The 25,617-nt window shown below is 45.4% G+C and overlaps 1 protein-coding gene across 6 annotated transcripts in view; it reads right to left on the bottom strand.

The window, feature by feature from the left end:
• The window catches only part of NR1H4 (nuclear receptor subfamily 1 group H member 4), a 67,349-nt gene that overhangs the window by 3,076 nt on the left and 38,656 nt on the right, over positions 1-25,617 (bottom strand). For all 6 annotated transcript variants that reach the window (XM_044981981.1, XM_044982000.1, XM_044982014.1 and 3 more), the window contains 2 exons: positions 19,088-19,234; positions 1,578-1,691 (listed from right to left, as the gene is read on the bottom strand). In XM_044981981.1, the coding sequence (XP_044837916.1) occupies positions 1,578-1,691; positions 19,088-19,234 (261 nt within the window). The remainder of the gene's footprint in view (positions 1-1,577; positions 1,692-19,087; positions 19,235-25,617) is intronic.

The following is a 25,617-nucleotide window of genomic DNA, read 5'->3' as shown; positions in this document are numbered from 1 at the left end:
TAGGCGAACTAGGCGGTTGCCTAGGGCGCCAAGATTTGGGGGCGCCAAAAAGCAATGCCCCCCCCAAAATGTTTAAAGCCATTTCAGCTGTCGCTGCGCTGGGAGGGAGAGGGAGTCTGAGCCGCCACCAGCAGCCCAGAGGTTCCCTTGGGTCAGTGCGCCGCCGGCAGCCCGGGGGTTCCAACGCGCAGTCGCTGCTTCACTTCTCCCACCTCCCGGGCTTGCGGCGCCAATCAGCTGTTTGGCGCCGCAAGCCTGGGAGGAGAATTAGAGCGGGGGCAGTGTTGTCGGTGTTGGGGACTTTAACCCCTACAGCGAAATTCGTTGTCTGATCACAGAGAGACAGGCAACACCAGCAAGGTCCGATCTAAAAGCTCTTTATTGACAAGTGCACGCATCAGTAAAGAGCAACTCATCTCCAGTGAGAACCAGCAGGCTCTTTACAGCTTAGTATTAGCCTATATAGACAGTTTTATTACGTCATACATCACTCACTTGAGCAAAACCCACCCCCCTTTGTTTAACAACTTAAAACTAGACACTTTTAATATACACACATGCCTAGACTTTATGTCTACAACTTTAGATTATTAATTATATCTTAACAAAACCCCAAAAGTTAGAAATACAGGGGAGTTTTAAACAAACCTATAACTCAACCAGAGAGTTAGAATCTGAACCGTGGGATGCTAGAGTTTCTTATCAGTTCTTCAAACACTGTCCTTAGCACAGCTGATGCTATGCCAGGAATGCAATCCCTGGCTTATCTCACGTTTTCCAGGGCTTTGTGAAACAATGCTGCTTCTCAGTACTTTTCCACTCTGGGATTACCCAGAAACCTCTGTTAGCCTGACTTCAGTCAGGTTGGCATAACTGGTTTTGTGCTACATCTTTATTCAGGCCTAACATCGGGGAGGACGTGAAGCAGAGGTGAGCTGGGGTGGGGAGGTACCGCACGGCTCCCTGGGCCAGGGGGTGGGGAGCTGCCGCGAGGGGGTGGGGGGAAGGGAGGCACCTCAGGGCAGGCGGGGAGCTGCCGTGGGGGGGGAGGCGCCTCAAGGCGGGGGGGGGCGGCGAGCTGCTGCAGGGCTGGGGGGGCGCAAGGTGGAAGTTTCGCCTAGGGCGCAAAACTTCCTTGCACCGGCCCTATCTTCAAGACTTAATCCCGTTGCTGCTGGTTCTTTAGCACAGTATACATGATGTCTCATGCGTCTGACAAAGTGGGTATTCACCCACTAAAGCTTATGCTTCAATATGTCTGTTAGTCTATAAGGTGCCACAGGACTCTTTGTTGCTTTTTACAGATCCAGACTAACACGGCTACCCCTCTGATACATGATGTGGGAGCTTCCTTTCAAAGGTCTGATGTTCCACTGAAATCACAATGGAATGTTAGGACATATTTGCTACTGTATATCATCAACACTTGGGAGTTTTCCATATAGGAGAAAAAGAAAAGCCCTTTCTGATAAGCAACAATATCTTAATTTTTATTCAGCTGCTATACGCAAGTCATTTTTATGATTTCCTGTATGTAAAAATTATTGTCAAATATTTAATTTAGAAATAGGAATTACCTGGAGTTAGGATAACTATTGCTGTAAGTAGAGCATACTCTTCTTCTGTCATCTTCAGTTCTCCAACGCTTTTATAAAAACCAAACATGGGAGTTATGTAATCATCAGCGATACCTATTAAAAAAATCCAGTGATATAATCAAAGACTTTTTTAAAACATACTAAAAATAAATAGTTTTATCTGTGGCCCTCTTGGCCTAAGCAGTTAGCCAGATATCTAGGCCTTTGCCAGGTTGTTTCCATTAAAGGGGAAATTGGTGACAGTCAGTATTTCTTTAGTGAAATCCTGTTGACTCCCAAAGAATGTACACAAAGTCCTGTTTCTGTGAACACAGTAGGAACAAACAATAGGAGGCAGTTTCTTTGCTCATGGTTTCCAAGCCTGCCGTTCCAGCAAGTCCCGTGCCCCCAAAAGCTCTCTCTCTCTCTCTTAGGGCCACATTCATTATTGCATCTGTCTGTCCGCTGGCTTTCTGGTTGCTTTCTGCATCCAATACACACAGCTTGCCAAGTAATCCCTTAGCCCCTGCATTTGCAATTAGTCCCAGAAAAACTTCTCAGGGTATGTCTACATTGCAGTTAAACCCCACAGCTGGCCTGTGTCAGATGACTTGTACTCTCAGGGCTCGGGCTAAGGGGCTATTTAATTATAGTGTAAACACTCAGGCTGGCATCCCCACAATGAGGGAGGGTCCCAGAGCCCAGGTTTCAGCCCAAGCTTGAACATCTACACCAGGGGTCAGCAACCTATGGCACGTGTGCCAAAGGCGGCACGCGAGATGATTTTGAGTGGCACTCACACTGCCCAGGTCCCAGCCACCGGTCCTGGGGGCTCTGCTGCTGGCCTGGGGTCCTACCACCAGCCCCCTGCCATCCGGGGTCCTGTCTGCCGGCCCCCACTCAGCCTGCTGCTGGCCCCGGGTTCCAGCCACTAGTCCTGGGCACTCTGCTGCCATCCTGGGGTCCCGGCCACCAGTCCGGGGCTCTGCAGCAGCCCCCTGGTGTGGCCCACTGGCCCCAGCCTGGGGCAGTGAGGGGTGCAGACAGGGGCAAGAGGGGGTGCAGCTCAGCACCCCCACCTTAAAAATTGTTCCACTGCCACTGTACTGGGATATTTTTAAGTCCTGATTTCCTGCCTGCATCACTATCATGTCACGTGGAACAGCACATTGCGTTTGATGTTGTGCATGCCGTCTGTTGCAATTTTTTTCCCCACTGTGAGTTGAGGGGTACATTTGACAAAATGTCAGCTCCTAAGAAAGCAAAGTTAGATGTCCGTTCATTTCACCTCACAGGAACATTCGGTGGCTAAATCGTGGCAAGGTTTTGGTGTGCTTTGTAAACTGATTTGATACAATCAAGGCCTTTTTGTCGGAAAAAGGACAAAACTACCCCAAACTGGATGACGACAAATGGCTGTGTAATCTCATGTTTCTAACTGACATCACTGCTCACCTAAACGAAAACAACCCTGTCTCCAGGGTGCAGGGCAAACAGTTCTGGATCTTTATGAAGCCTGGAAGGCATTTGTTGTAAAACTAGCAGTTTTTTCTTGGTATATTCAAACTTTGACTTTCTGCTACTTCCAACACATAAAAGAGCTATCGACACGTTGCACTGTCAGTGTCGATGAGATTGGAATGTACATGCAAGAACTGAAATCAGAATTTTCTGACAGATTTCAAGATTTGCAGCGATTTGGCCCAATGCTTTCTTTTCTAATTAAACCTAAAAAGTTCAACAAAAATGACTTGGGTTTGTCTGTATTTAAGTGGATGAAGATTTCAAAATGCAGCTCATTCAGTTAAAAAGCTCAGAATTGTGGGCATCAAAGTTTGGAGATCTGCGGAGTGCACTTAAAGCTACTGAGAGAGATCATGGGGCCTCTATTCTGACCTGCTGGATGTCCCTGCCAGCGAAATTTAACTGTTTTAAGAAAATTGCATTTGCAATGCTTTCAGCATTTGGATTCACATACTGTGTGAACAGGTATTTTCACACATGAAATCTGTCCTCTGTCCCTCTCGGAGCCGGTTAACTACTGATCACTCAGAAGCCTGTGTGCAGTTTAAACTATCCAAATATGTGCCAGACACTGGAAAACTCAGTAAGGAAAAGCAAGGGCAAGGATCACACTAAACTGATAAGATCTGCATTTTAATTTAATTTTAAATGAAGCTTCTTAAACATTTTAAAAACCGTATTTACTTTACATACAACAATAGTTTAGTTATATATTATAGAGAGAGACCTTCTAAAAACGTTAAAATGTATTACTGGCACGCGAAACCTTAAATTACAGTGAATAAATGAAGACTTGGCAACACCACTTCTGAAAGGTTGCTGGCCCTGATCTACAGTGCCATTTTATACCCCACAACCCAAAACTGTGAGGCTGAGTCAGCTGACACGGGCCAGTTGTGGGTGTTCTATTGCAGTATAGACATACCCTAAGATCACCCTTGGGGTCAGAGCCAAGGGCATTATGTGTGTGACACTTGCATCTGTAAGGTATTTGGACCAAGGAACAATGACACTTTCTGGCTCTCTGATAATTATTTGGGACGAACCAAACAGGAGCATCCTAGACAGTCAGTCAGGAAAGAAGTGTATGTAGCTGCTACTAGCTTCCCAAGCCCCTTAGGACCTGTGACTGTGCCAAGCTCAGCTGATCCATTAATCTAAGAGACTGGTGTTCTCCCAAAAAAAAGGGAATCCCAGGTTCAATTCCTGCCCTTTCTTTCAGAGCAAGTATGGTATGTTTATATATGACTCTTGGGTCTAGAGACCATGGGCTTGATTCTTATTTATGCTCAGGCCCCTTTACAACACTCTGACCTTAAATTACATTCACACCCACTTTGTCTCCTTTACACTGTGCCTTAGTGTACTTGAGAATCAGGCCCAATGAATTCATGCCTTTTTTATAGGTGAGCAAGATGCACTATAACTTTCATATTCAAATAGGGCTGTTGCAAGATTGCTTAATACAGCTGCCTGATGCTGTCTGATGGTGGGCTTCTGGGGTGTGTTTAGAATTTCACACCAGTGGTTCTGCAGCAGCAATGCCAGGGCAGTTAACCCCATAGGTTTGAAGGAAGAGATCCTACTCTATTGCCATAAGTGAAAACTTTGTGACTTGTTATTTAATTATCCCAACCACTGGGAGGAAACGCATTTCTGAGTTTTGAGCTAAGCTTGGCTAAAAGTTAAGGGTTTGTGTGGAAACCACTGTGGTTTTTGCATGGTTTACACAAAAAGGAAGCTAAACTTTGTAGTTTTAGTCACATTTTGCTTTGAGGTTTGAAGATTGTTCAAACCCGAAAACTCAAAGTGAAACTCAGTGGATGCAGATCCACAGGAAGCAAAATAGAAAAACGGAGAGGTCACTTGACTAAACTATGATTAGTCACTTTCTGCTGCTATAGGAATAAACATTTCTACTGTTTGGAATAAACTAGCAACAAAGAACACACTCTTTGGAGAGTAAATCTAACCCATGGTACACACTGTAATTAAACATATAACCTTAACCACTTGTGTTAATTTCAGGTTACAAACTGCAGTACTGAAGCTCTTATCACAAGTTTTCACATAGGCCTTTTTGAGAAGGGTCAGAGTCAATTAAGCAGAAATGTATGATGAGCGTCCGCTTGTCATATGTGAGTTAATTGCGCTCTTGGGGCTTCAAAAACAATGAACTACAGCCAGAGCCTCTAATTTTCCACTGTAATTTTTCTCATAATTATCAGAGTTAGCTATTTAAAATGTTGAACAGCTGTTTTTGCTAAGCTTTCAGGTCCATCTATTCCTTTAGAAAGAGAATGCTTTTTAAAAGTACCACTATGATTAAATATGACAAAATTAAATGCCAAAGCTCATATGAAAACTGAAAAATGTAAAGTATCAGAGGGGTAGCCGTGTTAGTCTGGTTCTGTAGAAGCAGCAAAGAATCCTGTGGCACCTTATAGACTAACAGACGTTTTGCAGCATGAGCTTTCGTGGGTGAATACCCACTTCTTCGGATGCAAGTGGTGGAAATTTCCAGGGGCAGGTATATATAAGCAAGCAAGAAGCAAGCTAGAGATAACGAGGTTAGATCAATTAAGAAAAAACAGAAAGCGTACAAGGAGTGGAAGATGGGAGGGATCAGCAAAGAAACCTACCTTATTGAGGTCAGAGGGTATAGGAATGCAGTGAGAAAGGCCAAAAGCCGGGTAGAGATGGACCTTGCAAAGGGAATTAAAACCAATAGTAAAAGTTTTTTAGCCATATAAATAGGAAGAAAACCAAGAAAGAAGAAGTGGGACCGCTTAAAACTGTAAACGGAGTGGAGATTAAGGATAAGCTAGGCATGGCACAATATCTAAATGAATATTTTGCCTCGGTCTTTAATGAGGCTAATGAAGGGCTTAGGAATAGTGGCAGAGTGACTGATGGGAATGAAGGTGCGGGGTTGGAAATTACAGTATCCGAGGTAGAAGCCAAACTTGAACAGCTTAACGGTAGTAAATCAGGCGACCCGGATAATCTTCATCCTAGAATATTAAAGGAATTGGCGAGTGAAATTGCAAGCCCGTTAGCGATAATTTTTAACGAATCTCTAAACTCGGGGGTTGTACCGTTTGATTGGAGATTAGCTAATATAGTTCCTATTTTCAAGAAGGGGAAAAAACGTGACCCGGGTAACTAAAGGCCTGTTAGTTTAACATCTGTAGTATGTAAAGTCATGGAAAAAATATTAAAGGAGAGAGTAGTTACGGACCTTGAGGTCAATGGCAATTGGGACAAATTACAACATGGTTTTACAAAAGGTAGATCGTGGCAAACCAACCTGATCTCCTTCTTTGAGAAAGTAACAGATTTTTTAGACAAGGGAAATGCGGTGGATCTAATATATCTTGATTTCAGTAAGGCGTTTGATATGGTACCGCATGAAGAATTACTGGTTAAATTGGAAAAGATGGGGATCGAAATGAAAATCCAGAGGTGGATAAGGAACTGGTTAAAGGGGAGACTGCAGCGGGTCGTATTGAAAGGTGATCTGTCGGGTTGGAGGCAGGTTACCAGTGGAGTTCCTCAAGGTTCGGTTTTGGGTCCGATCTTATTCAATCTATTTATCACTGACCTTGGAACCAAAAGTAGGAGTGGGCTGATAAAGTTTGCGGATGACACGAAGTTGGGAGGTATTGCCAATTCGGAGAAGGATCAGGATATCCTCCAGGGAGATTTGGATGACCTTGTAAACTGGAGTATTAGTAATAGGATGAAATTCAATAGTGAGAAGTGTAAGGTTATGCATTTAGGGATGACTAACAGGAATTTTAGTTATAAGCTGGGGACGCACCAGTTGGAAGTAACAGAAGAGGAGAAGGACCTCGGAGTCCTGGTTGATCACAGGATGACTATGAGTCGGCAATGTGATGTGGACGTTAAAAAAGCTAATGAGGTCTTGGGATGCATTAGGCGAGGTATTTCTAGTAGAGATAAGGAGGTGCTAGTCCCGTTATACAAGGCGTTGATGAGACCTCATTTGGAGTACTGTGTGCAGTTTTGGTCTCCCATATTTAAGAAGGATGAATTCAAACTGGAACGGGTACAAAGAAGGGCCACTAGAATGATCTGAGGAATGGAAAGCCTGTCGTATGAAAGGAGACTTGAGGAGCTCGGTTTGTTTTCCTTAACCAAAAGAAGGTTGAGAGGAGATGTGATTGCTCTCTTTAAATATATCAGAGGGATAAATACCAGGGAGGGAGAGGAATTATTTCAGCTCAGTACTTATGTGGACACGAGAACAAATGGATATAAATTGGCAGTCGGGAAGTTTAGGCTTGAAATTAGACGAAGGTTTCTAACCATCAGGGGAGTGAAATTCTGGAACAGCCTACCGAGGGAAACAGTGGGGGCGAAGGACCTCTCTGGCTTTAAGATTAAGCTTGATAAGTTTATGGAGGGAATGGTTTGATAGGATAACGTGATTTAGTCAATAGGTCAATAACGTGCGGCCACTGGTAATTAGTACCAAGGGTCAATGTTGGGATATTGAAAGTCTTTTTCCTGAGTGTCTGGCTGGAGGGTCTTGCCCGCATGCTCGGGGTTCAGCTGATTGCCATATTTGGGGTCGGGAAGGAATTTTCCTCCAGGGTAGATTGGCAGTGGCCCTGGAGGTTTTTCGCCTTCCTCCGCAGCATGGGGCAGGGGTCACTTGCTGGAGGATTATCTGCTACTTGAAGTCTTTAAATCAAGATTTGGGGACTTCAACAGCTGAATCAAGGGAGAGAATTATTTCAGGAGTGGGTGGGTCAGCTTTTGTGGCCTGCATCTTGCGGGAGGTCAGACTAGATGATCATAATGGTCCCTTCTGATCTTAAGTTCTATGATTCTATGATTCTAGGACTGGAAGGGACCTCAAGAGGTCATCGAGTCCAGTCCCCTGCCCTCGTGGCAGGACCAAATACTGTCTAGACCATCCCTGATAGACATTTATCTAACCTACTCTTAAATATCTCCAGAGATGGAGATTCCACAACCTCCCTAGGCAATTTATTCCAGTGTTTAACCACCCTGACAGTTAGGAACTTTTTCCTAATGTCCAACCTAAACCTCCCTTGCTGCAGTTTAAATTCTCTCCCCCCAGCCCCACCTCTGTTCCTACTGCAGCTTGTGGGGGATTTCACCCCCCAGACCTGCGGGGGGCTGCAGTAGAGTTCTCTTTCCCACTTCCCAGGCTGGGTGTTGCAGGGAGGGAATTGGGTGGCAGAGGAAGCAGCCTATTGCTCACAGGAGTGAGGTGGTAGCAAAGCTGGCATGGGCTGCTGGGCATCACTTCAGCATCCCCCCTTCCACCTCCCTGCTGAGGCCACAGCTGCTCATGGGAGAGGAGCATGGTCCCATTCTGGATGTGGGCAGGGTGGTGGCATGGCATAGCCATCCTATCCCAGGGAGTAGGGGGTGGCAAGCCCGGGGAGGGTCTCTCATTGATGGCCAGCCTGGGGCAAGGTTTGGAGCCAGGCCCACTCTGCATGGTCAGCTCCAGCTCAGGCTGTCACTGCTGCTTCCTGTCCAGCCAGTGAGCAGAAGGAAAAGCACTGACAACATGCAGGTTAGGAGCCCCAGCCCAGGCTGCCCCACAGCAGCTCCCCCAGCCCTGGAGAGGCAACTGGAAAGGCGCTAGGACAGGTCTGGGAAGGGGAAAACCATGGCTGGGGGGAAGCAACTCTTCCCCCTGTGAAATAGAAAATGATGCTCCTGTCCTACCCGCCTCTGAGAATGGTGTCAGGTTACTGAGGGGAGGGGAATCGAGCTCTGCCTCCTTCCTGCAGCAGCCCTGATTGGCTACTCTTCACCAGGAGGTGAGAAAGTGGGGAAAGCACCCAATCAGAGGGGCTTCCCCAGGCAGCAATTAAAATATACACCCCTCCCCAACCCAGCTCGCTTCCTAGAAATTTTATGTGCCAGGTCTGTGACTTGTTTCACAACCCATCTCACTTTCAGTACTACCCCAGCAGAAACCCCCGAGGGAAGGTGATGGTGGAAACACCACACAGACTCCTTTGGGGGAATTACCTGCAGGTAGGGGAGAAGGCCTGGCTGGCAAGGAGGTATAATTTATACCTCCTTTAGATAGTTTTGGTGACTCTGGTCTATTTATATAAACATACAGTAGTAGTCAGCTTGGGAAACGTGTTTATATAGATGGAAATTTATATATATGTGATCTATCTCAATGTGCAAATTTAGCAGAAAATTCGCTGTGTATTGCAATTAGAATGCTGTATTCCCCTGCCTCTATAGATACGAATTAAACACTTACACCTATTTATCTAGCTATAATGCAGGAATATGGAATTGGCTACTTCATGTGGCAGATGGCTCTGAAATACTCATGAACAGAATTTTCCCATGCTGTATATACCCATGGCTGTGTGTATTACAATGCAGTGAAATGTTATGGAAGATGTTAAATCATCCTGTTTTAAAGAGGTTGTGTTTATTTGCTTGTTTTTGTCTTCTTCTTTTTTCAGGAATTCCATTTTGAACGTGTTTTAAAAATTGTGTCACTGTGGACAACACCACCATCCTGTCCGTCACTCGGGCCTATAACCTAGGCATTATCTTCTTCTTAGAACTATTTCTAGGTCCTCACACATCCCAGTCATATCTTTGTCTTGCTGAAAAACATCTCTCAGATACAGCTTTTCTTAGCCATCCACACAGCTAATGCTCTCATCCTGGCTCTCCTCTCATGTCTCAATTACTGCAACACCCTTTACTCTGACCTTGACAAAGACACTCTTGCCCCACTGATATCTATTTAGAATACTGCTGCAAAGATCATTTTCCTAGCCCATCACTTTGATCATGTCACTCCTTCTGGTGATCCCTCCACTGGCTCCTCCTTCTCTATCTCATCAAACATAAGCTACCTGAGTTCACTTTCAAGGCCCTATCCCTTCCTATCCTCTCACATTCACTAGCAAGGAGTCAATTCTCATCTCCAGTTGGCCCAAGATACCAGCCTTCATTGACCACTTAGTACAGGCCTGCACAACTCGTAAAGCGGCGAGGGCCACATTACTCCAAAGAAAACAGCTGAGGGCCGAAACCCCCCGGCCCCACAGAAACACCCCCCCTGCCCCCGCAGCACCTCCCGGCCCCACGAAAACACCCTACGCCAGCACCGCCCAGCCCTGCAGAAACAAACCCTCCTTCCCCAGCGCCGCCCCACCAAAACAGCTGTGGGCCAAAAAGGAAGGTTGAGGGTGGGGAGGTGATACTTGATTTTAAATCAACCAGGGGCTCCCAGCTGAAGAGGTAGCTGAGAGCCCTCAGGGGCAAATTAAAGGGCCCGGGGCTCCGGTGGCTGGGGAAGGGATTTAAAGGGCCCAGAGTTCCTGCTGCTGAGGGGAGCCCGAGCCCTTTAAATCCCAGCCCCAGCCCATCCGCTGGAGCCGCGGCCGGGATTCAAAGGGCCCTGGGCTCCCCTTGGCTGCGGGCAGCCCAGAGCCCTTTGACTCCCGGCTGCGGCTGGGATTTAAAGGGCTCTGGGCTCCCCAAGGCTGCGGGCAGCCCAGAGCCCTTTGATTCCCGGCCGCGGCTGAGATTTAAAGGGCTCTGGCCTCCCCGCAGCCGCGGGGAGCTGCCACTTTTAGGCAGCCGCGGGGAGCCCTGAGCCCTTTAAATCTCAGCCACGTCCGGGAGTCAAAGGGCTCTGGGCTGCCCGCAGAGCGCCGTGTGCGGGGGATTTAGAATCCCCCCGCGGGCCGTATGTTGTGCAGGCCTGACTTAGTACAAAGGTGTTTGTTTGAAAATGTAACTTCTCTCACACTGTCCCTCACACGTGGGAGCAGCTCCCCATAAACATTTGCAAAGCTAAGTCAGTGCTCTTCAAATCCCTCCTTAAAACTCTCCTTTATTATGATGCCTACAAAAATCTTGACAACACGTGGGCTGCTTGTATGTTGAGACTACTGCCTGTCATGCTGATCAATAATGCTGCATTGTTTCCTTGCACTCCCGTATCTGTTGTCTCTTGTCTGATACTAAGACTGTAAGCTCTTGGGGGCATAGGTGCCGACTCCGTGGGTGCTCCGGGGCTGGAGCACCCATGGGGAAAAATTGGTGGGTGCTCTGCATCCACTGGCAGCTCCCCCCTCCGGCTCACCTCCGCCTCTGCTCCACCTCTGCCTTCTCTGCTGAGCCCGCCGCTGCATCCTGCTTCTCCCCCACCCCCAGCACTTGGCGCCGCAAAACAGCTGATTCACCCGGCAAGCCTGGGAGAAGGGGGAACGCGGCGTGCTTGGGTGAGGGGGCGGGGATTTGGGGAGGGATGCAATAGGGGCAGGGAGGGGCGGAGTTGGGGTGGGGACTTTGGGACAGGGGTGGAGTCAGGGCGGGGACAGGGCCAGGGGTGGGGCCGCGAGCTTCCACCAGTGATGAAAAAAGTTGAGCCTATGCTTGGGGACAGGGACTGTCTTCTTGTTCTGTGTCTGTACAGCACCTGGCACAATGGAGTCCTGGTCCCAGGCTAGGACTCCTAGATGCTACAGTAATACAAGTAATTAATAAATAATAATAATTTATTATTATTGTTTTATTATTATTTATTATTTATAAAGCTGGAAATACTGTGAGTGATTATTTGTCCATTATTCCTGAGCCAAATTTTGCCTTTGAGTGCACATGAGAGACTCTCATTGAAATCAGTGGGAACCATGTGTTCACATGCAAGGACAGAACATAGCCTCTTACCAATATTTTAGAATAAAGTGGTTACTTCCCCTTCCCGCCTATATCTCATTGTTGATGGGTTTCAGGTGATAAAGGGCAATAGGCAATACTGTATTTCACACTGACAAGTATTCTTCTACTCACTGAAAAATTAGAGCCAGATTCTACCACACTTACTGTTGCGAAGTAGCATTGTATTCCTTAATGCTGATACCGAAAGGCTTATTTGTGGAATAATGTGCTAGAGTAAAAGTGTCAGAATCTGAGCCTTAATGACTGCCAAAAAAGCAGATGTCATCATAGTTACAGTGTATAAATGCTCATTGAGAAAATATTTTGCACTTCATAAATGTTTTAATAATATTGCACTCTCAATAAGTGGAATCTGCAAATCGCCTTTAAAATTACAGAAGTAAACTAGGCATATTACTGAGATGTCAGCCTTTCACAGAAATAACCAGTTAATTGCAATGTGGTATGCATTCTGAAGCATCAATTAACATAAAAAAAAAGGCACAAGCTTTCATTAATGTTAAATAGGTTTCATTGGTACCATGTAGCAGAGGAATTCAGTTTCAGCAACATTTAAAGAAAGAACTTTTATATCGTATTATGTAAAAGACCCTGAGGGCATGAACAAGGCAGTTGGTGAGACGTGTTGCTACTTAGCCCAGTATATTAGTCACACTAATAAATAAAAACATACTGCATCAGCCTAAGAATCAAATGAAAGCTGCTAATGCTGAAAGGTCATCGCCACCAGATCTCTATGGTTTCTTTATCAGAAAAATTTTAAATTCAATTCAACTGTAGAGGGGGAAAAGCATAAATATTAATAGATGAGAGCCATTTCTAAGAGAACATCATGACAGATGACAAAACATTGGACAGCTTGCGACTTTTAGATATTTTTCTCCCATTTTCATGGGTACATATATCAAAGCCTGACAATAGGACCTAGCTGACACTTAGACACTCGCCTACATCTAAAGATTATCTTATATGGATTGAAGTTCTGACTAAGGACTAAATTCAACAATATATTACTTCTTTTTAAGAAGGTCAGTCTTTGGTGCCTTTCTAGAAGCTCCAAGTATTCCTGATACATTATTGCTTCCCTCTACTCTCATGCTTACCTGCTTTGAATTTTGCTCAGCTATATTTGTGTTTCCTCAGTGGTTCTCTTTTCTGTTTGTGTGTTTTTTCTTTTCATTCAGCTTCGTTTTACATGTTTGTTTGCTGCTTGTTTTGCATTGTTCTCCCCTCTGCATTATATTTTTTACTGCTCTTGGATTTTGCCTTCTTACCTAGGTTAGTTTTAATTTCTTTGCCTGAATTATTTGTTTAGCATTTTTGTAACAAGAATAATGGCAGTGGGTAGCTGCAACTTTTAGTAGAACATATTCATGGAGGTTAAGGCCAGAAGGGACCAGTAGATCATTTAATCTGACCTCCTGTGTATCACAGGCCATTAAATTTCACCCAGATACCCCTGTATTGAGCCCAATAACTTGTATATATAAATGAATTGCATTAGTAATACTTATGCTTACATATATACCTTAACTAAAATTTTCAAAGATAAGTGAAAATTGCTTTAATTTTGGGGTGTCCAATTTAAGACAACTTAAAGAAATTTGATTTTCAGAAGATAGGTGCTCAGTGCTTTATGAAAATTAGGCCCTTTTAGGGTGTAACAAGTTGGACTCCCTAAAACTGAGTCACCGCAAATCACTAGTCACTTTTAGGCCCCAGATAATAATCCAGCTGTGAAGTTTGACCCTGTGACTAGTTACTAAAGTGAGATTTCATTTCTTGTGTGTGCTAGACTATTTACCAATATGGAATTATTTATCTTTAATTATTGATTCATTTTAAACAAACTACCCAAATAATATAAAATGTGAACACTATAAAATGCTGTGTTGTGGTGAGTTTTCAGACAAAAAAATTTCCGCTAAAGTTTGTGGTTCCCAGTAGACTAACAAACTGTCAGGCATGCTACAACAGTTCATGTGTCTATCAGGGTGCGCAAACTTTTTGGGCCGAGGGCCACATCTGGATGGGGAAATAGTATGCAGGGCTGGGGCAGGGGGTTGGGGTGCAGGAAGGAGTGCAGGATGTGGGAGAGGGTGCGGTGTGCAGGAAGGGGCTCAGGGCAAGGGACTGGGGCAGAGGAGGGGTGCGGGGTGTATGAGGGGGTTCAGGAAAGGGGGTTGGGGTGCAGGAAGGGTGCAGAGTGCAGGAGGGGGCTCAGGGCAGGGGTGCAGGAGGGGTACAGACTGCAGGAGGGGCTCAGGGCAGGGGGTTCGGGTGCAGGAGGGGTGTGGGGTGTATGAGGGGGACCAGGGTAGGGAGTTGGGGTGTGGGGTGTATGAGAGGGCTCAGGGGAGGGGTGCAGGAGGGGTGCAAGGTGCAGGCAGGGGGCTTAGGGCAGGGAGTTCGAGGGCAGGGGGCAGGAGGGGATTGGGCTCCGACCCGGCACCACTTACCTAAAGTGGCTCTGGGGTGGCAGCGGTGTGCACCAGGGCCAGGGCAGGCTCCCTGCATGCCTGCCCTGTCCCCGGCCCCATGTTGCTCCAGGAAGCACTGCGGCCCCTGGTGGGGGTGGAGGGCTTCGCATGTGCTGCCCTTGCCGCTCCTCCAGGTACCTCCCCCGAAGCTCCCATTGGCCGTGGTTCCCCGTTCCCAGCCAATGGGAGCTGTGGGGGGCGGTGCCTGGAGGCAAGGGCAACGCATGGAGCCCTCTGGCCCCCCACCTGGGGGCTGCAGGGAAGAGTTGCCGGCCGCTTCTGACAGTGGCGCAGGGCTCATGGCGCCACAGGGGCAATCCCACGGGCCGGATCCAAAGTCCTGAGGGGCTGGATCCAGCCCGGCCCACGGGCCATAGTTTACCCACCCCTCGTCTATACCTTAGTCTTCAAAACACCAAAAAGAGTCTGTAATTTTTCTATCCCTTTACATATTATTATGTTAATTTTGTTGGGGTCTGGGCTACATATTCCATTACATTCTTACTATATTTTAAGATTCTAGAAGCATCATGTAATAAGTCAGTGGCAGATGGCATATGAAAGAAATATTTGTTGAGCTAAACAGAGTGCATTTGTGAGACAGACAAAAGTATCATTTTCCATTTCATAATAACTGCCCCTCTCTAAAGTGGAGAAAATTTACAGCCAAACATTGCAGATTTGCAGTTTTCTAACTAACCGGTATAAGTTCAACAAAATACAGAGGAAGTAAACTTAGATATTCTTTAAAAGAACAAGAGTACTTGTGGCACCTTAGAGACTAACAAATTTATTTGAGCATAAGCTTTCGTGGGCTATAGCCCACTTTAGATATTCTTTGCATATTTGCATGTTGAATTGTATGTTCAAGCCCAATGTTTACAACATTTTTGATGAGAAAATTGTACTGATGATGCTTTTTTTCCCCTTTACCTTATCTGAAGCTATATACATTGCAAATATCCAAGGGCCTGATACTGATACCCTCTACTTGTGCAGAGTAGTACCTCAGTCCATGAATAATCTGATTAATTTCAAAATCACTGGGACTACTCCTGGAGCAAGGACCTATTCAATATGAGTAAGAGTATCAGAATTAGCTGCAAATGATTACTGTTTTGGCTTTATTTTGGTTAGAGTGAAAGCCCAGTCCTGCCAACACACACTTTTAACCCAATCACTGGGCAGGAGATCTTGGGGAGGCAAGACTATATATAGTGAAACCAAGAGGGGAATGGAAGGTTATTTTGCCCTGTACTATGGAGGTTGTGGGTCCTCAAGAAATTTACTATTTGGGATATTTTAGAAGTTTTAATGGCAATAAAAGGAGGTAAGCTTGCACCCTCTGGTTTGTATTGTAAGCCTGTTTTTAATGGTAGTTTGAATGATTACCACCCTGTGGTTTTGGAAGTGTGGGAAAGCACCAAAAGATAAAAATATAATGCAAAGACAAATACTGACATAAAAAGAATTAGGGGAAAGTAAGTAGCAAAGGCCTGGCCTGACATAATTACTTAATACCTGAAGGGAGACCTCATTTTTTGGAAAATAAGATTAGGGGAGGATATAAATGTTGATTGCTAATAAATACATGGACATGTTTAAGAATATTCATTGTGTGATAAAGGTTTTTTCCACTGGTAAAAGGTCCCATTAACCCACAGAAGGCCATTGCTCCCAGAGGGGGAGGAGAGAGCCCTAAATTGTGCGGAAAACACAGTAGGATTTGACTTCCAATTTTCAAATGATGCCTTTTTACCTCTAACCGCTTCTTTTATTTTGGTGTTTAGCCATAGTGTCACTTTTTGGTCCTCTTATTATGTTTTTTTAATTTGGGGTATACATTTAATTTGAGCCTGTATTGTGGTGTTTTTAAGAAGTTTCTATGCAGCTTGCAGGCATTTCAGATTTGTGACTGTACTTAATAATTTCCATTAGCTTCCTAATATTTTTGTTGTTCCCCTTTCTGAAGATAAATGCTACTGCAGTGGGCTTCTTTGGTATTTCCCTCCCTCCACCCCTGCAAGAATGTTAAATTTAATTATGTTCTGGTCACTGTTACTGAGAATTTCATGTATATTCACCTCTTGGATCAAATCCTGTGCTCCACTTAGGACTGAATCAGGAATTGCTTCTCCCCTTGTGCATTCCAGGACAAGCTGTTCCAAGAAGCAGTCCCTTATGCTGTCTAGAAATTTTATTTCTCTCTCCCATCCCGAGGTGACATGTACCCAGGCAATATGAGGATAGTTGAAATCCCCCATTATTACTGAGTTTTCTATGTTTATAGCCTCTCTAATCTCCTGGAGCATTTCACAATCACTGTCACCATCCTGGTCAGGTGGTCGGTAGTATATTTCTACTGCTATATTCTTATTATTCAAGCATGGAATGTCTATCCATAGAGATTCTACGGTACAGTTTCATTCATTTAAGATTTTTACTATATTTGACTCTATGTTTCCTTTATAGTGCCACATCCCCACCAGCACGACCTACTCTGTGATTCCTATGTATTTTGTACCCTGGAATTACCATCTCCTATTGATTATCATCGTTCCACCAAGTTTCTGTGATGCCTATTATATCAATAGGCTCATTTATGACCAGGCATTCAAGTTCCCCCAATTTTAGTATTTAGACTTCTAGCATTTGTATACAAGCACTTATAAAATTTGTCACTTTTTAGTTGTCTACCATTATATGATGGAATTGAATGGGGCTCTTTTTCATCTGTTTCTCTTCAGCTCCTATCTGTAGTTTATTAACTTCTATTCTCTCCTCTTTACTAACATACAGAGAATCTCTGTTAATAGATCCTCCCCTAAGAGATGCTTCCATTCGCACCGTGTTCTCTTCCACATCTGTCAGCTTTCCCCAGCTCTTAATTTAAAAAACACTCTACAAACTTTTAAATTTTACACAATAGCAATATGGTTCCATTTTGGGTAAGTGGCGCCCATCCTTCCTGTATAAGCTCGTCCTTTCCCAAAAGGTTCCCCAGTCCCTAATACATCTAAACCCCTCCTCCCTACACCATTGTCTCATCCACGCATTGAGGCCCTGCAGTTCTGCCTGTCTAACTGGCTCTGCTCATGGAACTGGAAGCATTTCAGAGAACACCGCCCTGGAGGTCCTGAACTTCAATCTCTTACCTAGCAGCCTAAATTTGGCCTCCAGGACCTCTCACCTATCTTTCCCTATGTCACTGGTACATGTACCATGACCACCGGCTCCTCCCCAGCACTGCACATAAGCCTGTCTAGATGTCTCAAAAGATCTGCAACCTTTGCACCTGGCAGGCCATTCACCATGTGGTTCTCCTGGTCATCACAAACACAGCTATCTATATTTTTAATGATTGAATCCCCCATTACTATTACCTGTCTCTTTCTAATAACTTGGGTCCCCTCCCTCGGAGGGGTATCCTCAGTGCAAGAGTATTCCATGAAATCATCGGGAAGGAGGCTCTCAACTATGGGATCATTTCCCTCCACTCCACTTTGATGTTCTTCTTAAGACTTTCATCCTTCTCAACAGCACAGAGGCTGTTGGACTGAGGGTGGGACCGTTCTACTGTCCCGGAAAGTCTCATCTGTGTACCTCTCTGTCTCCCTTAGCTCCTCCAGTTCAGCCACTATGGTCTCCAAAGCCTGTTCACAGTCTCTGAGGGCCACAAGTTCCTTGCACTGAATGCACATATATGCCACCTGCCCACAAGGCAGGTAATCATACATTCTGCATTCAGTGCAATAAACTGGATAGCCTCCACTCTGCTGCTGGACTTCTGCCTGCATTCTCTCTACTCGTGTAGCTTTTGTTGTTGTTATTTTGGGTGGGAGTGTTTATTGGCCTAAATTTAGAGACTGTTAATAATGTGTATCTGGCTCTCAGGCTCCCTCTCTAAACTCCCTCACAAAATGCTCCTGTTAGCTACTCCTGTTCACCAGCTCAGTGGTTCTCAATCATCATACCCCTGGGGGTATACAGAGGTCTTCCACGCAGTACATTAACTTCTCTAGTATTTGCCTAGTTTTACAACAGGCTACATAAAAAGCTTTAGCAAAGTCAGTACAAACTAAAATTTCATACAGACAATGACTTGTTTATACAGTTCTATATGCTATACACTGAAATGGAAGTACAGTGAGCTGACAATACAGAACTTTTCCAAGTCTACAACAACTCCTAACCTGTGTTCAGTCCCTATTCAGCTGTTGTTGAGCTGTTGACTCAATTGTTGAGAACTGTGTTCAGACACTGTAAAACTCCATCATGCAGACCAAACATTTGAGAGCCCTTATGAAGCGGAATGTGTACTGAAAATACATTACAACCATCATTGTTCGGTGCTCTTTATTCTTCGTGATCCTTCTTACCAATTGACCCAGAGAAGCAGGATTCTTTCCCTCTGAATCATACGCAATAATAACCTATAATTCTTTTGTTACATTAATGACATTTACAAGCATATAAACTAACACTTTATTTGAATAACACGATAGAATGGCATTTTATTGTCACAGTTCTTTTATACTCACCCTTGAAGAGATACATTAGTTTCTTTGATATAGCTTAATTCATAATGTTTACAATGAACTTATGATTAAACATTTACCTCATGACCTTTGCACTCAAGGCTGACTGAGAAGAACAGCATTCATATAAACTATTTCATTACCAATTACAAGCATTCTGTACTAACATTTCAAGGGCAAATGCTGACCCATGAAAGCAGGTCTTTTTCCCACTAAATTAAGCACCTACCGCTTTTGCGAATTCTTTCTTCTAAGAGGTCAGTGTGTCCTACAGGAAGTTTCCTATTAAAGATCTCAGCCGAACGAAGGAACATGGCTTCTACTGCTGAACCCTTCAGCAAAGCAATCTGATCTTCATGATCAAGGGTTTGAAAGCCTGGAAGGATATCAGAAATAAGAACATCAGTACTTTAGGTCCTATAGTTCTTAACTAAAAGGTGTCATTTATTTTATTTAGTATTTGCATATTTGCCAAGCCAAGCAATAGCGTTCTTAGTGGCCAAGAGCCCACAGCTGAATTTGGTTAGCAGGCATGCCATGCATCTCTATAAGAGCTAATTGTGCCCTTATCAGGGCTGCTAAGTATTGTGTACATTTAAGCCTGGATTCAGCAAAGCACTTAAATACATGCTTAACTTCCATTTATTTCAATTAGATATAAGCAGATGCTTAATTGCTTTGCTGAATTGTGACCTTTAAATGTAATGCTACATGTGGAATACAAAGGCATGGCATAGCCATCTGTGGGCATTTCTCTAATCCTACAAACCTCTTCAGTATTTTCTGCCACGTTCTCATTAGTGTTCTGTATATAACTCTGCCCATATTCTGCTCCTCAAATGAATACAGCACAACTAATTTCTGGTTTACACAAACTTAAGGGGCAGAAGCTCTAAGGTTGTCTTGATAATGAATTTTGGGTTATAAGAAAAGGTTAAGTAATGGATATTACAAAGATTGTATATCAGTAACTATGTTTAAATAAACCAGATACCTTGAATAGTTCTGGATGTCTTTATTCTTGCAAACTGAAGTTCTATTGAATAAATTAATCTATTCATCAAGTAGATTACTAGAGAAATGATTACACATTCACTTATTACAGTAATAAAGATTCATTTTGCTGCAGGAATATATAGATTTAATCAAGGTGTAAAGGATGGATTTCATATCAGTTTGCTTTAAGACAGCCTGAAATGATGACGACAAACTCTTAGGCCATGTCTACATGTACATTGCTACAGCTGCACCACTGCAGTGTGTATGATGAAGACACTCTATGCCAACAGGAGAGAGCATTCCTGTCAGCATAAAGAAACCACCCCTGTGAGCAGCATAAGCTATGTCGGTGGGAGAAGCTCACCCGCCAGCACAGAGCTGTGCACTCTAACACTTATGTCTCTGTAACTATGTGGCTCAGGGGGATGGAATATTCACCCCCTGAGCAACATACATTTTCCTGACATAGGCAGTAGTGTAGACATAGCCTTAGACTTTTATAACTGAGACCTGATGAACTGCAGGAGTGCGATGGAAATAGGTATAATAGTTTCAGAGAAAGAGGAATCGTTCATTATTGGAGAATGTGTTTTAAAAAGCACAACAGGACAGCAACCATGCTAATGTGACATGAGAACCTATTTTCACATCATATGGCTCAAATCCTCCTGTTGGTGTTTCTAGGCATAAATCTAGGTAACTCGGAAGAATGAAAGACCACAAGTGTTAATACAGTCTTCTTGCTCTAGGCCTATGTGAACCAAAGTACCTTCATGTTAAGCGCTTCTGTTAGCCTTACTAAACTTTTGTAACCTTCTGTGCTATGTGCTGACTGCTAGCAGCTGCAAGGCTGGTTAGCACTAGATGCAGCCAATACTAAATAAAATAGACGAAAAACAAATGCTGTAATCAAGGTTATATGCATAAAAAAGTAGCCCACACAGTAAAAAAGTACAAAAAAAACAAAACAAAGGGGGTATAAATACTGGGACCACACCTGCTGCGGGTGTGCAGGATTTAAGATTGCTATTTCTCCCTTGCACCTTATTTGAGCTCAAATAAACTTGGTTTGCTTCTCCACCCTGGTGTGTTAATTAGTGCAACGCACACCGGGCAACGAACCCCGCTGTTGCCCCCTCGGGCCCTCTGGGCCGGCAACACTCCTGCATCCATGACCAGTGGCAGATTAACAAATTTGCCGATCTAGGATTTCGTAGGCTCTTTTCCTCCGTAAGAATGTGTCTACACTGCAATTCAAAACCCACAGCTGGAGCTCAGGCTCAAGGACGCCAGCCATGCCCAAATGTCTATACTGCAATTAAACAGTCCCACAATCCCAAGTCCCACAAGCCTGGGTCAGCTGGCATGGGCCAGCCATGGGTGTCTAGTTGCAGTGTAGACATACCCTAAGAGGATTTTACATATAACAATACAGTAGAATCTCAAAGTTACAGACACTGTAGCGGGGTGGTCACCCGCTCTTGCCCTAAGGCGTTTAAAGACAGCCCTGGGGGAGGGCTGTGGCAGGGGAAAAGCTACTAGGCTGATTGGGAGGCAGCCTCAGCTGGCCCTATAAAGGCTTGAGCCAGGAGCTCAAGCAGACAGTCTCTTACTGCGTTCAGAGAGAAAGAGAGAAGGGCCTGGCTGCAGGGAGTTTAACCAGGTATCTGGAGTGGAGCAGGGCTGGGGAAAGGCCAAGGGAGCTGGGGAGCTCCGGCCTAGGAAAGCCCCAGGCTGCAGGTCTGGTAAGGCCTATTAGGTACTGGGTTGCAGGGGCAGCCCACGGGTAGCCAGAGGCAGCAGGTCCAAACCCCTTTGCCTGTGATGAGTGGCTTATACTGCAGTCTGCCCCAGTGAACAGGGGCTAGATGGAGACTGGGCAGTAGCCAAGACTGAGGCAAAGTGGGGATAGTGGGTAGGGGTTCCCCTGGGAGGGGGAGACCCACACTGTGGGGGTACTGCCAGGGAGCAGCACCAAGTTAAAAGGGCACTGGGGTCCTGGGAGGGACACGGGGGCCAACGATAGGTGGGACGCCTGGCCTGCAGAGTGCGCACCGGAGGCTGGAGAGCTAATTCCCATGGACGACCAGCAGGAGGCGCCGCCGGGTGAGTCTGCACTTGATTACAGACACCTTGGGAAAATAGGTTGTTTGTAATTCTGAAATGATCCATAACTCTGAACAAGATGCTACAGACTTCAGCCATGGGGGAGTTTGGGCTGCAGGTGAGAGGGAGTCTCAAGACTTCTGCCCCCTGGGAGCACCACAGCTCAGGGCTTTAGACCTGGGGGGAGTGCTGGGGCTTGGTGCTTCACTCCTGGCTTCTGCCCTGCAAGGGGCGCTGGGGATCAGGGTTTCAGCCCCACAGCTCTACTCCCAGCTTCAGCTGGGGGTGGGGGACACCAGGGCTTGGGGCTTTAGCTATGGGGGCAGTGCTGGGACTGAAACCAGTGCTCCCCTCATAGCTAAAGCCCCAAACCCTGGCTACCCCTGCAGGGGTGAAGCTGGGAATGGATCCATGGGGCTGAAGCCCCGCGCCCCAGCACCCCGCACGCGGCAGAAGCCAGGAGCAGAGCCACAGGGCTGAAGCCCCAAACCCCAGTCTCCCCCAAGTCTAAAGCTCTGAGCCCCAATGTTCCTGAGGGTCAGAAGCCCCCAGCTCTTCCCCTGCCCAGACTCCAGACCCCTCCCCCCAACACCCTGCGGCTGCAGAACTAACCCTCCCATAGCTGAAGCCGTGAGCCCCAGGGCTAATGCCCCAAGGCAATACAGTATTTGCTGTTTTTCGGTGGTGGTTTTTTGGGGTTTTTTTGGTCTCCACTGCTGCCTGATTGATGACTTCTTGTTTCACAGGGTGTCTGGTTGACCGGTAAGTCCATAACTCTGGTGTTCGTATCTTTGAGGTTCTGCTGTATAGGGATATGTGCAAAGAAGGGGCTGGTAATCAGAAAACATCTCCTTTTCATGATTTTTAAGCTTTTGTTATTTTGGATAAAGGCTTCCCCCTATATTTTGGATAGGGATTTATCCTTTCTGTGGGCCTGGGCTCTTCCCCTATTGAAGTAAATTGCCAAACTCCCATAAACTTCAGTGAGTGCTGAATGGGGCCTCTATGTACGAGAGTGGGACTGAAGGTTATGTAAAGCCCAGTTCATGCTGACTGCCACTACAAACCCAGTACAATGAGCCTGTACCAAGTCCATGAAGCAGCACACAAACAAGGAAAGATAATACAGAGAATGAAAGAAAATAGTTAGTCACAGATTTAAAGTCACAACAGGTAAATTGCACTAAATCTCCACTACTTTAAATTTTCAAATAGCAGTTTTATTTGATCCTAGAAGCCCCTCTCCCTTTTCCCCCTCAGTATACATTGATTAACATAACTCAGAAAAGTTTTTCGGCAGTTCCATCTCAAAGTTATTTTAATCTAACAAGACTCCAAGCCCAATATTTTCAAGAGAATCCACTAATTTCAAGAGCCCAGGAATTCAGGGGAAGTCTTTTGCCTGATTTTCTTAGGTGCTAAGGATCCATCCACCTCCTCCAGTTGAAATCAATGGGAGCTGCAGGTACTCAGCTGTAAAAATCAGGCTCAAGTCGGGTGCCCAAAATGAGGCAGGCAAAATTAGTGGAGACTTTTGAAGATTTGGGCCTTACTTTGTTCTTGATTTGAGACCAACAGACCATCTGTATTACAGAAATCTTGTGAGGTTTTTCCCCATTTCCTTTTTCCAACTGCCAGGCCAGCATCCTTCCAAGTCTCCCTCTCCCAGCCCCTCTCTCTCACTCACACATGTATGTGTATGTAATCTTGTTTTGGATCAGGTAAGATTGCCTTCAACTTGATTAGCATATAACAAATTAAATTCCTGCTTTAGTGTTAATAAAGAATTGGTAGCATTATCATCTTTCAGCGCTGAACTGAACCCATTCAAAACTCATTCACTTTATTTTTTTCATTTATTTCCTGTGAACCTGTGCCCATTAGTTTGCAAAAGAAAATACAGTTGGAATTGGAATATTGTAGAGGCTTTAAAATAATCCCATAACAGAGGGAGGAAAAGGGCAGTGCTCGGCAAAATGAAATTTTAACACATTTGTATATAAAAATAGATTTGTGCATGTATGAAGGTAGAGGCAATATTGTCTAGTGCAGTGGTTCTCAACCAGGGGCCTGCAGTCCCCGGGGGGGCGGGGGGGGTTGTGAGCTGATTTCAGTGGGTCCATGAGCCCCAGTGCCCCACAGGACAGAAACCCCAAGTCCTTGGGCAGAGTTGCTCCCCTATAAACTGCAGTGCCTTAGCCAGAGCGGGGCAGGCCCATAGAAAGTTCCACACACACCCCCTCACCTCCTCCTCCCCCGATTGCTCCTAGGCCCCACCCACTGGCCAGGTTGGAGGCAGGAAGCCGGAACTGGGCAGTGCGGGGCAGCTGCTGCTCTGGCTGGTACCATGGAGCGGGCAGCTGTGGTGCTTCCCCGTCTCCTCCTCATGCTGCTGATGCCCAGTGCTGCAGCTGTTCCTCAACTCCCAGCCTCCTTTGACTGCTTGCTGGCAAAGCCCTTGGGGTGCAACGACCGCTCCTGCCACACAGCCCCTAGATACCCCTTCCCTGCACCCTAAGCTACCCCACCCCCTGCACACGGCCCCTAGCCAACCCCTGCCTGCACCCTGAGTGGTTTTCAACATTTTTGAGCTGAGCCCCCACTTTGAGTTATAATTTTTGGTTGCCTTCCCCCTCAACCTGGCCTGCTGAGGTGAGTCAGGGGGTGGAGGTGGCTCTCCCTCCCAGGGCCCTGCCATGTGGAGCTAGCCCAAACCCTGTCCCCGCAAATATAGAAGTCAAACTATGCCTATGATTGAGCCTCCCCACCTAGCCTGGAGCCCTCTCATTTCCTCTCCCCCGCCCCACCACCAGTGGGCCCTGGAGTTTTTATAGCATGTGGCGGGGGGGGGGGGACTCAGAAAGAAAAATTGGATGGGGCACTGGACTTAGGACTCAAGAAACCTCTATGTAGGGATTAATGACCAGTGGATCTAACTGTCCTACCGCCACACTTCTTTACTCCAAGCCACGCTGCACAGAAAGGTGTGGGGAGCCTCACACAGAGATGGGTTCCACGGTACATGAATAGAGATGGATGCCCTGCATATACTCTGCACTCCTCCTCCCCAAACAGAAAAACTCTGCCTGTTGTGCTGTACCTGAAGCCACATAGGATGGGACAGGATGTGCTTCTGAATGAACCTAATAGAGCTGTGACTCATTTGCCCTCTTGAGGTAGCATGGTGCTAGATTTTTATAATGCCTTTTCCACTTGTGAATTGAAAAACTGAAATCTCACTTTCAATGTGATTCTGTGATTCATTATTCAAAGAGTCTAAATACAAACTCTGAATAAACATCCCTTCCACGCACTTAAAGTCAATGTTCTAAGCACACACACTTTAGTGGATGACACTGACTCAAAGGCTTTCACAGAAAAGGGGGCATAGGAATCAAATAGAGTTTCTAAAGTGTTAGAGTCAATTCTAAGGAGCAATATTTTGCATTGCAACATTATTTTAAAATAACATACCTTCAAAGACTCTAAAACACCCAGAACATTTTGTCCTTGAATATATATACAGGATATTCCTTCTGAAACTGGTTAAGTCTGCATCTTTCAAAGCAGTCTCTTGAAGTATAAAGCTTCATTTTTTTAGATTGCATCTGAGGTATATGTGTATTGGCAGGGACAATGGAACATACTTTTATA

Source organism: Mauremys mutica, chromosome 1 (assembly GCF_020497125.1).
Source record: "Mauremys mutica isolate MM-2020 ecotype Southern chromosome 1, ASM2049712v1, whole genome shotgun sequence".
Taxonomy (NCBI): domain Eukaryota; kingdom Metazoa; phylum Chordata; order Testudines; family Geoemydidae; genus Mauremys; species Mauremys mutica.
Note: the sequence above shows the minus strand (reverse complement) of the source record. Positions and strands in the feature narration are given on the sequence as shown.